At 49.3% G+C, this 13,546-nt stretch overlaps 1 protein-coding gene across 11 annotated transcripts in view; it reads left to right on the forward strand.

Annotated features, from left to right (window-relative positions):
- ARID3B (AT-rich interaction domain 3B) overlaps positions 1–13,546 on the forward strand; it is a 54,012-nt gene that overhangs the window by 28,392 nt on the left and 12,074 nt on the right. For all 11 annotated transcript variants that reach the window (XR_003145936.3, XM_025472177.3, XM_025472187.3 and 8 more), the window contains 2 exons: positions 5,273–5,344; positions 5,582–5,654. Coding sequence is in view for 10 of the 11 variants with exons in the window: in XM_025472177.3 (XP_025327962.1) it covers positions 5,273–5,344; positions 5,582–5,654 (145 nt within the window). In the remaining variant the exon portion in view is untranslated. The remainder of the gene's footprint in view (positions 1–5,272; positions 5,345–5,581; positions 5,655–13,546) is intronic.

Genomic DNA, 13,546 nt, shown 5'->3' on the forward strand with positions numbered 1-13,546 from the left:
TCCATGCTCATTTACACTGTAAATCTCCCCTCAACCCATTCTTCCAGGCCAGTTTTATCTCTACCTCTGAGCTGCCCTCCTTTCTTCCACCTCCTGGGCACTTTGTGTATTGGTACTTTGACTTGCTCTATTAAATGCTGTGTGTGTCCAGCTTGTTTTTCCAACTACACAGTAAAACTCCCAGTTTTTGCGGGGTGGGAGTGTTCTCAGCAGCTTGTACAAGGCTCTACCTGGGTGGGTTCTCAGGAAATCAGTGTTGAATGAATTTGTCATAGAGTCTGTGCTTCTCAGGACAGAAAGGGCCTCTAGAGGCCCTCTCATGCAACCTTGTCTCATGTTGGATTCCACGGCGTGACGTCCCAGAGAGATGGCCATCCACGGGTAGGAAGCTGTCCACCTCTTAAGAAGGCCCCCTCCATTCCTGGCCAGTTCTGATTGTTAGAGAAGTCCTTCTGTCCACCTGAAATTGTTCTCCTGACAACTTCTGCACAGTGACTCTAGTTCTGTACAGAAAAAAGGAAAAGGAAAAAACACCATCACTTTTCTTCTGCAAGGCAACCGTTAAATTTTCAAGGAATGAATACATTTTCCTGCTGTCTTCTTGATCTTCCAGGGTTGAGGTGTTGAGGAAGTACTGTTTTAATTTTGAGGAGCAGTCAGGTTAGACTTTGACTCATTGTTTTTTTTGTTTTTTTGTTTTTTTTAATTTTTATTTATTTTATGATAGTCACAGAGAGAGAGAGAGAGAGAGAGGCAGAGACACAGGCAGAGGGAGAAGCAGGCTCCATGCACCGGGAGCCCGACGTGGGACTCGATCCTGGGTCTCCAGGATCGTGCCCCGGGCCTAAGGCAGGCGCCAAACCGCTGCGCCACCCAGGGATCCCCTGACTCATTGTTTTTTGAAGGCCTTTTATGTGCAAGTCACAGCACTAGGTGCCATATTCCGCTGGTCCTCCCAGAGACATAACCTGCTTTGTCGCTCTTTCTCTTTTCCTTGATCCCTTGGCCACTGGGGGAAGACAGGGGCCCATCTTACCCTGGATGTTTTGTTTTGCAGGTAGTGTTGAAAGGTTAGCAATTCATATTCCAGTACCCACCAGTTTCCTAGTTAAGTTTCCCAGGCCCTTGATGTATGAGAAAGCTGGCTTCCTGGTTGGCTGTAATTCCCAGATGTAACCGATGAGATGACTCAGGGAATATAAGAATCTCCCTTTGAGAGGGCCATGGCTTGGCACTGTAGGCATTCTGTGGCCAGAGGATTTTCTTCTTTTCCTCCTCCCTCTCTCCTTTCCTGATGTCCCAGGAGAACACCTTCTGCTGTTCTTTCCACCCACGAGGCAGGATGGCATGACAAAGAGAGCCAGGCCTGGGTTTGTTACATGCTGGTGCTGCCATTTGGAAGCTCTGAGACCCTGGGCCAGTTAAGTAGCTTGCTTTTTGAGCCACTGTTTTCCCATCTCTAAACCACCTCTACATCACACTATTCAGTGAGAAAATGCCTGTTAAGCCCCTGGCACCGCCCTTTCTCCTTTCCCCAGGTTTCTTTCCACTGCCAGTTTTGAGGAATTTAAAGGCACAGCACCGTGGCTTCCCCAGGGGAAAGAAGCTGAACGTGAACATAGTAGCCAAAGCTAGTCTTGGGTGGGTATTTGGGAACAAACTGTCAGTTTCCTGTGAGCTCCTGGTGAGATCAAAGCCTATAGGAGAGTTCACAAGTAGGAGAGGCTGGAAAGGTTGTAAATGGCCCTAAGTGACCACTCGCTCCCGTTGACTCGCCTGCACATTTCGGGGCTCTTGAGTGCTGCTACCTGCTGCCCTCCTGGTCACGCAGTCTGTTTCCTGGCCAATAGGCTTGCATGCAGCAGCCCTTCAGCTGAAATGCTTTTCTCGGGGACCCCTCGAAGCCGTCGAGCTGGTTCCCTTTGGACGTGTGTTCCGTACACCCACATTCTGCTACTCCCCACTTTCCTCCCCACCCTTAGTCTCAGTTGGCCACACTTGGCATCCAAGAGAAACATCAGTGGGCTTCCAGCAGTCACACCCACAGCCCAGCGATAGGCCAAGAACCCTGCACCTAAACTCGAAGTGCCTGCGTGAGCTGTGTGTTACAGTAGTTGAGAGTGAAGAACCACTAAAATAGCCGCAGAAACCTGTAGTCGGTCCTTCCCCTAACGAGGAGGGAGAAGAGAGGAGTTGTGGGGTTCGAGGCCCTGTAGGGGAGTCCATCCCTGCCTTTCAGTGAACGTGTCCGTGTTTTCTATGTGCTGGCGGCTGGGGATATCCTGACAAGCCACAGGCAGACTGGGGACAGGGGCGGGGGCACAAGCAGCCGACCCAGCAGCTGACAGCCAGAGGAGAAAGGTGTCGAGGCTTCGTGCGGGAAACAGCATTCCAGCTGTACTGCGAAGGGTGGGCAGGGTCCAGGAATTACTCTCACTTCAGCCAGAAAATCCTGTGAAGCAGGGTTTTCCAAGACAAAAGAGAGTAACGCAAAGAGAGGGGACAATTCCCCCATCGGCCCCAGCTGAATATTTTAGATTAAGTAATGGCCTATTCTTGCCTTGGACAAAAGAAAACACCTCCACTCCTAGGAAACTCCCCTTTGTTTTCTTTAAATCATCACTAAAATTCCTATCTGTGGAATGGGTCAGATAGTGGGATTGCCAAAGAGTTGGGTGTCCTGTTCTGGCAGGTCTGTCCATCCCCCGCAGTCACAGAGCTAGGGCTGCTTCAGGCTAAAATCCTGTCACTAAGCAGCGTTTTAAGGCTCTGATATTTAGGGGGCCATAGTGCAAGGTCTGCTCAGGCTCCGATGCTCTTTGGAGCAGAGCTGGAGAAAGCCAAGGGGTCAGGACAGCCCCCAGCTGCCTTCCTCCCCGTCCCCCCCCCCCCCCCCAAGCGTCCTCCTCTGTTCCTGAGCCGAGCCCTCGCACCTGGGTGTTTATTTTCACACGTAGTCACACGGTGGTTGCACTGGTGTGCTTGTTTTGACACTCTTCTCCTGCTGTGGGAAGCCCTGTCTGGGTTGGGGTTGTGGATTCCGTCCTCCCCACCCAGCTGAGTGTTAAATCGTTTCTCAGGGAGCATTCTGAGTGCCTGGAAGTTACTGTAATTAGCAAAAACCTGTGTTTTCATCTCTCCTGGTGACCGAGAGAGAAAGAATCCTCCTGCGAACAGAATCTGCTTCTGATCTCCAGCTAGAGAGAGCTGGGAATTGAGCTGCCGCAGTAAACAGCTGACATAACAGAAGCGGCAATGATCCCCCATTAAATGTCTTTCAGCCGATAGGGGCTCCCAGGATAATTGACTTTCCAGCAGGAATTACTGGCTCAAACAAAATCACTGGGCATTAGGGCAATCTCCTGCATCCTTTGAAAGGGGGACTGTAACTCTGTCTGGTTTTGCTGACCTGACAGGCATAATTCATCTTGATTATTCATTGTGCTAGTTGCCACCAGATGACACCAGATTTCTGTTGACTGTAATTACAATGTGGGGGTGAATCTTAGCTTTTTTTTTTTTTTTTTAATAATGTTTCTCCTGCTTGATTATTGGCCTGCCTCCCTGAGCTGAAGAGCTGTAGGGAGATCTCTAACAACGTCTGCCTGGGGACATGATGAGTGCACAGTCAGATAGCATTTACTGAGCACTTCCTTACACACATCTTTTACGAGATAAGCAGGGAAACAATTTGGTGTAGCCTGTTTCATTTCAGCTGACAGAGTGTCACTTCTTGGTTATACTTACTTTCCTGTGAGCGAAATTGCTCCTATCAGAAAGTAGGTCTACATTTCAGAGCACTCTTTGAGTAGGGGAAGCAAAGTATGGTCCCAAAATATAACTGAATAATACCTCTTGCTTTCAGGCAAGCTTGATTAGAGGGGGAGATAGGAAAGAAGGGAATTGGACCAGGCTTTTGTATTTATGGACGAGGTTTTACAACACGACCCCTTTGCAATACAAAGAATGTCCTCCCAAGAAACCTCTTTTCCCCATCTCCAGATGTCCCTCTCCAACCATACGTACACCCCAGTACTTGCACATGTGCCTGTCTTGGGGGGAGGGTGTGTGAACTGAGAGAGTGACAGGCTCGGTGCATCCAGTCCCATCCACTGGGTCCTCTGTTGACCAGTGTGGCATAAGTGAATAGCAGACGTCTACTGTTCATATTCCCCACTAGTGAAGGGCCTTTTGGACTCTTCTGTACAGTACATGTGTATATTTTTAGAAGAGGTGATTCAAATGTCCCATTACTAACTTTTAGCAATGATTATAGTTCATCAAGCATTCACTGGGGTGTATTAAGTGCCAGGCAGTGTGCTGTATGTTGGAGGTACAAAGATGAATGAGAAACTTTTATTCTTAAGGAGCTGACAATGTGGTGAGGAAGATAGATAATTCCAAAAGACGTTAAATTCTAAACTTGAAACGTACAGAGACTGCTTCCAGAGTACTAAGTGCGGCTGAGAGTGAAGGGAAGGCCTCCCCCGGAAGATGTTGCCTAATTTGAGGAGTAAGAGTTAACCCAACTGAATATAGGCAGGAAGCGGGTCCCAAGAACATAAACAAAGGCATATGTGCCATTTTCTCCTGTTTGACTGTATGGTGTTGGTTTAACCTAATCAATCAAATTAGGATTCGGTTTTCATTATTTCTCTAATGGAAATGGATTTCACCCTAGTGGCACAATCTCTGTACCTTGGGAATAATGTCAAGCTCTGAGAGCCCTCATATCACTAGACTTAATGGCTTCTAGCAGTGGGGCTTGGCTGAGAGGCCAGAACTTCAGGACCTGCGTCCTGCTCCCTCCTACCCTTTACCTTCCACTTATAGGGTCATGAGGGAAGCTGGGCTCAGTGTCTTTATAACACTCTGTATAGTATACAAACACTCCGTAAAAATCATACAAACACATATACCATACAGAACCTGAAGAAAAGTGGTACATCTCACAGTAATGGCTTCTGGAAGATCAGCTAGGGATGAGCAGCTTCTCAGAAAGTTGGGCCTTTGTGTCCTCCTCTTCCAGGATTATCAAGGATAAGTAACACCTGCCCTCTTCCAACAAATGGGCGTGATTTTTCCACCTGACTCCCATTTACTTTGGAACCGTAACTGAAAGCAAAAGATGTCCCTGTTGGAGGGGCAGAGGGGGTAGACTAAGCTAGGATAGCCCAGTTGCTGAGGGTCTTCATCTTTGCCCTGAATGATTGCCTTGCCCTCTGCCGCTCTGTCTATTCCCTTCTGAACTCTGTGCTTTGTTCCCCTTCAGAACGGTGGTTTGACCTGGAGTGATGATGCAGATGGAGGCCGGGGAAGAGAGATCTCTAGAGATTTTGCCAAGGTCTGTAATGTTTCCTCTGTGATAACAAAAGGGGCAGTGCTGCCATGGGGTGTTTTATCTATCCACACCGCCCCCCCCAAGGAATAAGGACAGGAGTGGTCTGTGAGTCACATTTGCAGTCATACAGAGAGATACAGAGATGGTTGTGTATGTCTAGTGTAAGACTTCCTGCATTAGATGGAATTTTTCATTGTGTTTTTTTTTTTTTTTTTTTTTCTGGGGGGACCGGGACTGCAGCTGTATGAACTGGACGGTGATCCGGAAAGGAAAGAGTTCCTGGATGACCTCTTCATCTTTATGCAGAAGAGGGGTGAGTGTGCAGTCTACTCAGTTTTTTCAACTCGGTGAATATTGAGTGCCTACTGTGTGCAAGTCACTGTTAGCCATCCTCACTGCAGAGTGCCAGCATCTTAGCCCAGGAGAACAAGAGGCGCTTCCTGCCAACTGGTTCTGGCCTTAGCAGAGTAATTGGCAGACAATGAGATCGAAATGGGCAGAGAGGACCTGGGCAGAAAATGAGTGGAGTGATGCATCCAAATTTGGTCTTGCCTTGTTTGTGACGCTCTCTTCTATTTAACTGTTCTGTGGAGGTATTTCAAATTCAAATATACTTTCTCCATAGCCTTCTAGCAACCTTGGACATAACCACCTAAACTAGTATGTGGGGTTTTCTGTTGATGTACCTAGTCTTACAGAGACTGACAAAGGCCAATAAAAGAATAGAGGTCCCTCAGGATTTGTTGAGAGGGTCTGAAAGGATCCATGAAAAGGAAAGCCTCTTTTATCCATTGGCTCTTTGATTTTTGCACCCACTGGCTTGGTTGGGGCATTCCTGCAGTTAAATTGTTGTAGGTTACATGGACATCTGCGTCTTCCCACTTCTCTGTCCATCTCTCCTTCTCACTCCCACCCCACTTCCCCAGACGTGTCCACTTTGGACACTGGCGTGACTGAGTCTTGAGCCCAGTGACTTAACTTCCTGGCTTTACATCCTGTCACAGCAGTGGGTTCACCAGCCAGGTCACCCCTCAGGAAGCATGGCCAGAAACCCAGCCTTTCTAGGAGAAGGTCCTCAGCAACCTGCGTAGCTCCACCTTCATCACCCTCAGGACAAAGCCGCACGAGAGAGCTATTCCCACGAGCCTCTTGCCTGGGATCCAGCTTATGTCTGATCATGCATCCCTTGGTTTTATGCATCAGCAGCTTTACTGAGACCTGGGAATGAAATTCTCTATCTTAGGCTGAGCTATAATGGCAGCCCCCAGCAGGTACTATTCTGTGTTAACTCCTTTCTCTCCTCCCCCCCTTCCTTTACCGTCTAAAGCCTCATTGCTGTCCCAGTAGCCTGCCCATTACTGCTGGTTTGCTTACAAAGACAAAGTTTTGAGTCTCAGTGTCCTCCCATCTCCAGGCCTCTCAAAGCAGTCTAAGCAGCCTAATTAGTTTACTCCTCCAACTGCTATCTGGAGCTGCGTGTGTCGGTAGAGAACAAGAATATAATCCTGAAAGATAATGTGACTGGCAGCAATGAAACTCCCTGGTTGCCCTGAGAGTGAAAAATCCACTTAATACTTTGGTCTCCCTTCCAATTACCTTTTAATTATTTACAAGCTCCACAAGCCCAGCTGGTGCAAACCCAGGAGCTGATCTCGTCTCAGAGGGGCTGCCATAGCAATATAGATTTTAATCAGCGATGTGGTTCCACTGCTTTATTTTCTATGTTATTGTCTCCCTCCCCAAAAGGACTTTTTAAAGGGAAACGGAAGTTAGATTGGCCTAGCCAGGAGTCAGTATCGGAAATTATTTGTTTACTACTCTGTGTCCCCACTAGACTAGGAGCTCCTTGAGGACAGCCACTTTATCATATTTTTGTGTTCCCAAAGCTAGCACAGGGCCAGACAAGGGAGTGCTCAAGAGGTGTTGTCTGTGGGAACAGTCCTATAGGTGTCCCTTACTCAGCAGGCCCTGTGCGGGGAGGCTGAGCTGCCCCCCTGTAGGTAACCATCCTGTAATTGGAAGTCGGCAGCAAAAAGCAGTGTGTGTGCTGAGAAGCCCACCACTGTAGAGTGGCGGGGGGTGGGGAGCCACTGCTAGACTGCCATCAAGTATGTTTCTGAGTGACTCCAAAGCAGGAGTAAGTGACATCCTTTGATCATATCAGTTCATGGTGATTCAGGCTGAACAAATTTTCTTCTGTCCTCAGCACTTATGTTAGGTATTTCACTGTTTGCTGGCATCACCCAGAGAAACAAAGGAATCCATTTTGCTACTTGTTAGTTACCCAAATACAAGGTTTCTCAGCCTCAACATATTTACTTTGGGGACCGGACAGTCCTTTGTTGTAGGGGGCACCCCCCCTTCATGATAACCAAAAATATCTCTAGATAGTGTAAATGTCCCCTGGGGGACAAAAGTATCCCCAAACCCCCACCCCCGCCGTTGAGAACCACTACTATAAAAGGATGAGAAAGAAGGTAAAGATCTAAAACTTCGTTTGTAGAGATACTTTTTATGGAAATCCTCCTCTTACCTCCATTCAGGTAGCAGTACCCGAGGGCGGCAGGGACCTGTCCTGGGCAGTATCACAAGCGCCCCTCCTGTGTCTGAGTACCAGAGGAGTGGGTGCTGGGACCGTGTCCCGGTCTGGAGTGCCGGGGAGGCCTCCCCGGGATAGGAGGTAATGGGAGTGGAGGACCCACACAGGCAGAGGCAGAAGCGTGGTCGTGCCCATGGCCCAGGCACAGCTGGAAGGACCCTCGTCTGTGCCCTGAGTCAGCTGGCAGCACACGGTGACAGGCCTTATTTGGCCGAGACGTTAGTACTTTGGTCTATGGACGTAGAACATAGAGAGCGTGGCCAGAGCTGGGCCTTCAGGAGGCTCACTGTGGCAAGCAGTTTGTATTGTGGGGAGAGAGGGGAGAGTGAGGCAGAGACAGAGTGGAGGTTGTCCTTTAAACTCCCGGTGGAAAAAAAAAAAAAAAAAACTCCCGGTGATCTCCCTGGCTCGCATCTGCCAGTGGGAAGTCGAGGGGGCGGCCAGGAGGGCGGTGGGGGCACAGAGCCCAGCCTCACTGATGTGAAGCTTGTCCTTTTCACGCTTCACGCAGTGGTGAGACCGAGGGCCCCGGGACAATTGTGACTGATTCATCACTCCCAAATCGGAGCATCCGGGGCACTCAGGAGCCAGATATTGTCAGTTGGGGCTGAGGAAAAGCCTCAGAGAGGCCGGCAGCAGGCCAACGACTCTTCCACCAGAGCTAACAGGAAGAGAAACTTAGATTTCACAGGCACCACTGAAAATGGCCTGGGTCTCAAAGGCCTGGTGACTCCTGCCTGGGCCAGGGGTGGGGCTGGGCAGCTCTGACACTGCAGGCTGCACCACAGAGGACAGGGATGGGACTCCCCGGGAGGCAGGGCCCGGCGGGCCCCCCCAGTGACCACAGCTGCAGGTGATACAGGCAGTCCCCGGGAGAGGGGCCTGGCTGCGACCGCTGCTTTGGGCGGGGTCTCCTTCGCTTGTTAACGCATTTGAGTGAATGGACTACAACAGATGGGCCTTTCGGCTCCAGGCACCTTGGTTTCTGGGCCAGACCAGGGTGACTTGCACCCTGATGACCCCTCCCCCATCGGGCTCGCTGTCTCCTGCCTGCCTCGGGAAGCTGGAGGCTGAGCGCAAAGCCAGGGTCACATCCCACCCATCTCCATGATCTGGAGCAAACCCTTCTCCCTCTGGAGGCCACAGGTTCCTGATATGTAAAATGAGAGGGTTCATTTAGAGTTAATCTGGAAGTTTCTTCCAAGTTCTGTGTTCTGTATTATGTCCATGATTCTGTCTTTTTGCTGTCAACAGATAATGAGCCACCCTCAGTGACCAAAAAGAGAAGAAAAGCCCCTTTAGCAATTTTCTCGCAAAACAGTTGTGTAAAACTATACCAAGAACCTCCAAGACCAAGTGATTCTCACCTTCCCTTGCCTAAACCAAATTGAAGTAAACAAGTTGCCTTTGATTCTGCCCCCCACCTGTGTTTCTCTAGAAAGACTGGTTAGATTTCAGAGTTCTGATGCTCCTTCTTGCTTAACCTTTGGTTGCATGCACACGCAGGCGTGTGTGTGTGTGTGTGTGTGTGTGTGTGTGTGTGTATAGAAAATCCACACGTGTTTCCTTGCCAAAAATAAAGCCAAACTGTTGTAAATAAAATTCTCTGGCTAATTGAACTGACTGTGGGTGGTTACTGAGAGATCATTCCATGATAGATTTTCCAGGGGGATCTCTAGATAGGCCAGAGGGGGACTGATATGGAAGTTTGATAAGCAGAGGCTTATAAACAATTCGATTCTTCAGCAGTGAGGAAGAAAAGCTTGTTTTCTTGTTCCCTACGCCGTGAAACAGAGAAAAATAGGTCATCAAAGAGGAGGAAGAGAATAATTTTGCTCTTATTTTTACTATCCTGTGTACTTTATAGAACCCTTTCAACCCATTTTTTGATCTGCTCCCCACAGCGCCAGCTCTAAGGGGTAGAGAAAGCAAAGGTCACCAGGTTAAGTGACTTGCCTAAGGCCACAGAGCCCATTTAACACTTGTCCCCTAACACCCAGGCCAGGGCTCCTTCCCTCTCCTGCGCTCAAAAAGCATGGTCCCTAGCGCCAGCAGCTCTCACTTCCTGCCCGGGCAGTGGGCAGGCCTGCTCTCTCCTTCAGCCTTCTGAGCCTCACAGAGAATGCTGGCTGGTCTCCACAGTAGGGCGTCTGGTAGGGTCTGACAGTAGGGCAGTTAACACAGATGTAGAACTATTCATGCAAGAGGAGTCTTCATCTCAAGAGATGGCCCATCTCTCAGGGAAGGGCAGATGTGACAATTCACAGTAGCACGGAGGCTGCCATCTGTTAAGGCAGGATGCGATGGGGGTGGGGGGCACAGGAGACGGAAGCCCTGGTCCATCATGCACGCACCCAGAGCACCCACGAACAAGACTCTCCTCTCCCTGCCCGAGCTGGACACACCAGGTGAAAGAACTGCTCAGTCACATAGAGGACACGTTTTGTCAAGACCTCACCCAGAGAACTGCCCTCCATCCCCCACTAGGTCTGTTCAAGGCTGCAAACTGACCTTGGTTTTCCCAAATGGATTGTTGAATCTGTTTTTGATGTGTATATACAAAGAATTTACTGTGGGAAAAGGGTTTGGTCTGCCTCAAAGAGCAATTTGAGTGTTTTTCCTTCTGTTGTGTGCTTATCTATCCATCTCAGGCAAGGAAATGTTCATGACATATATTGCTTTGCCTTTTGGTGGAGGCAGTTTCTCATATATTCTTTGTATCTTGCAGTAAAATGGTCTGTGCCGTGGACGGTCTTCCTGATAGACTAAAATATGTTGTCTTTGTCAGATGAAATAGGCTTTGGGGCTTCATTTTCTAATTTTATCCCCAGATGAAAATGTAAAATGCAAATCTTTGTCTCACAATTAGCCTTTGTTTGAGGCCCAATCTTTTTCGCCCCCCCAGGTGTTCCAACTACTATTGATATACTGCTTGTTTCTTTTTTCCACTTACAGTAGTCATTTAATGCTCTCTATCTACTCAGTTATCTGCAATAATGGGAAGAGATCCTGGTTTTTGGACGGCGTGGTTAAATTGAAAAGCCCACTTTTGTCATTAAATTCAGCCTCTTCCCCTTCAAATTTTTGTTTTTAAAGATTTATTTATTTATTCAGAGAGAGAGAGAGAGGCAGAGACACAGGCAGAGGAAGAAGCAGGCTCCATGCAGGGAGCCCGACATGGGACTCAATCCCAGGTCTCCAGGATCACACCCCAGGCTGCAGGCAGCGCTAAACCGCTGCACCACCAGGGCTGCCCCCCCCTTCAAATTTTTAATTGATACTTTTAGTATTTGATAAAATGGAGTTGATAGTTTTGCCTTCTTTTTTCCAAGTGAACTAATACTTGGTATGTCATCCAAGGGTTGGTGCAGGAAAAGTATAGAGCAAGAGTTTGGTCCACTTATCCTGTGGGAAAGTCTACTGAGTCTTGAGAAGCTAGAGGCACGGATCGGCAATGAAGGGCAGCTATGCAGTGTCTAGGCCAAAAAGCCCTTGAGTTGTTGCCTTTCCCCAGCCAACTTTCTGCCCCCTCTCTTGGAGACACCAGCCAGGTCTGTTGAATCAGCCACAGTCAAAGCAGAGAAGACCCGATGGTCCACCTCCTTCTGACTCCTTGGCCAGCTTCTCTGAACACAGTTCTTAAGGAAGGAGCCTGCACAGCCCTCACCCTGATTATAAAGCCATGGGAGAACACAGCATCACACTGACCTTCACCTAAAGCAGTTAGTCTGAGCTACAATATTAAAAAGAGTGAGGAGTTGAAGGTGAACCTCTCAAGCTGGTATGTGCAGTACTCCCAAGAATGGCTGCTAGGAATATAAATGGGCATAAGCACTTTGGAAATGTACGTGGTAGCATTTGCTACAGCTAAATATGTGCCGGCCCTGTTATCCAGCAACTCCACTCCTAGGTGTATACCCAACAGAAATGAGTGCTGCGCTCACTGAAAGACCTCTCAAAGTATTCAGATTCGATCCAGAACTCCGGAAAGAACCCCAGCGGCCATCAGCGATAGAATGGACAAATAAAGGGTGGCACAGTCCTAGACTGGAATACGGCAGAGCAGTAAAAAAGGCCGTACACAGCGGAGGGCTCTCAGAGACCTCATGTTGAACAAAAGAAGCCAGACACAAGAGTATAGACTACATGATTACATGTATCCAAAGTTGAAGAAAAGCAGGTCAGGATAATGGCTGCCTCCTAGGAGGGAAGAGGTGGAGGATGTATATTGAGTGGGAAGGACCGTGAGAATTTCCTGGGGTGCTGGAAATGTTCTGTATTTTGAGCTGAGGAATGGTTACAGGGGTGTACACAGAAGTGAAACTCCAGCGAGCTGTATACTTCAGGTTGGTGTACTGTAGTATGTGTCTGTTATCAGTGGGAAATCAGAGGTAGAGGCCTCCAGGACACCGGTCCGTGCAGAATTGGGATATTTGTGCATCTTGCCTCCGCTCCGCTTTGTGGAACAGTCAGCTACACGTCGAACTGCACGCTGCCAGACGCGGCTGCACAGTTTCCTAGTATGCAGTATTTTCTACGTAAACAAGTTAGGAGGAAAATCACCCGTCATTTCTTTGCCTGTTCCTGGGCAGCAGGACCAGAGCAGGGCAAGAATTAATGCGCAAGGAAGAGCAGGAAGCCTGTCTGTCTGCCTGTGCACAGTCCCTACTTACCATGGGTCCTAATGCTTCTAGGCTCTCTGCTCAGCTGCCCAGCTCTCTTGACAGGCCATGGAAATGATTAATGATCTTTTTTAAAGCTAGGAAAAAGCAGCGAGCGTCCTGGGCAGGGCCACGTCCTGGGTCCAGGGCCCTCACCCCTCATCAGTGGGCAGGAAGGCAGCCATGTGACTGTCTGGGGTCCCTGCCCCCGATTGCATCTGGTTGTCATTGGAATGGTCCCATTCTCTGTGGTGGGGAGGAAGTGGCCCTCCCTCCAACACTCCTGCCACCTCCCATCTTTGTCTCCAGTGCCCGAAGAGGCCATCTCCTTCGCCTGCCCTCACCCCACCCCTAACTCTGGCTCCGCGGTCTGAGTGGCCGGAAGGAGAGCAAAGTGCCAAGGAACAGGATTTTTTTTTTTTTGTTTGGCTCCCCCTGGCTGGAAGCTTCTGATGACAGCTTTGGCCTTCACTGGTGCCAGCGCCCAGCAGCATTCCCACCACCCAAGGGTTAAAGCCCCTGGAGCCCCACAGCAGAGCTGGGTCCATGCTGGGCCCAGGGCCCTCATAAAAGTCTTTTCTACACCGTCCTTCAGGCTGCCTCAGGCTCCTGGCTGAAATCTGATAAGGGCCCTTTTGTTGGATCTGTCAGTCTCCTTTATTGAGGAGGGAACTGGAGACCAGCGGCATTTCTTGGGGTACAGATAAGGCCCTGGATTCCTGTCAGAGGGAGCATGATTAATTACCCTCAATCCCAGCTCCTGCTTTGATAGCAGTGACTGACAGGACACAGGCTTCCCCACTGGGTGCTCAGGCCCCCCTGGGAGGGGTGAGGGGGGCGGAGACTCAGCCCATGGGAGAACACAGCATCACACTGTGACCCCAGAGCGCTCTCTGCAGTGGCTGCTTGCCTCCTTCCTGGTTCTTCGCAGGTTGCTTTTCGACT

The sequence above is a fragment of the Canis lupus genome, chromosome 30, assembly GCF_003254725.2.
Source record: "Canis lupus dingo isolate Sandy chromosome 30, ASM325472v2, whole genome shotgun sequence".
In the NCBI taxonomy this organism is placed as follows: Eukaryota; Metazoa; Chordata; class Mammalia; order Carnivora; family Canidae; genus Canis; species Canis lupus.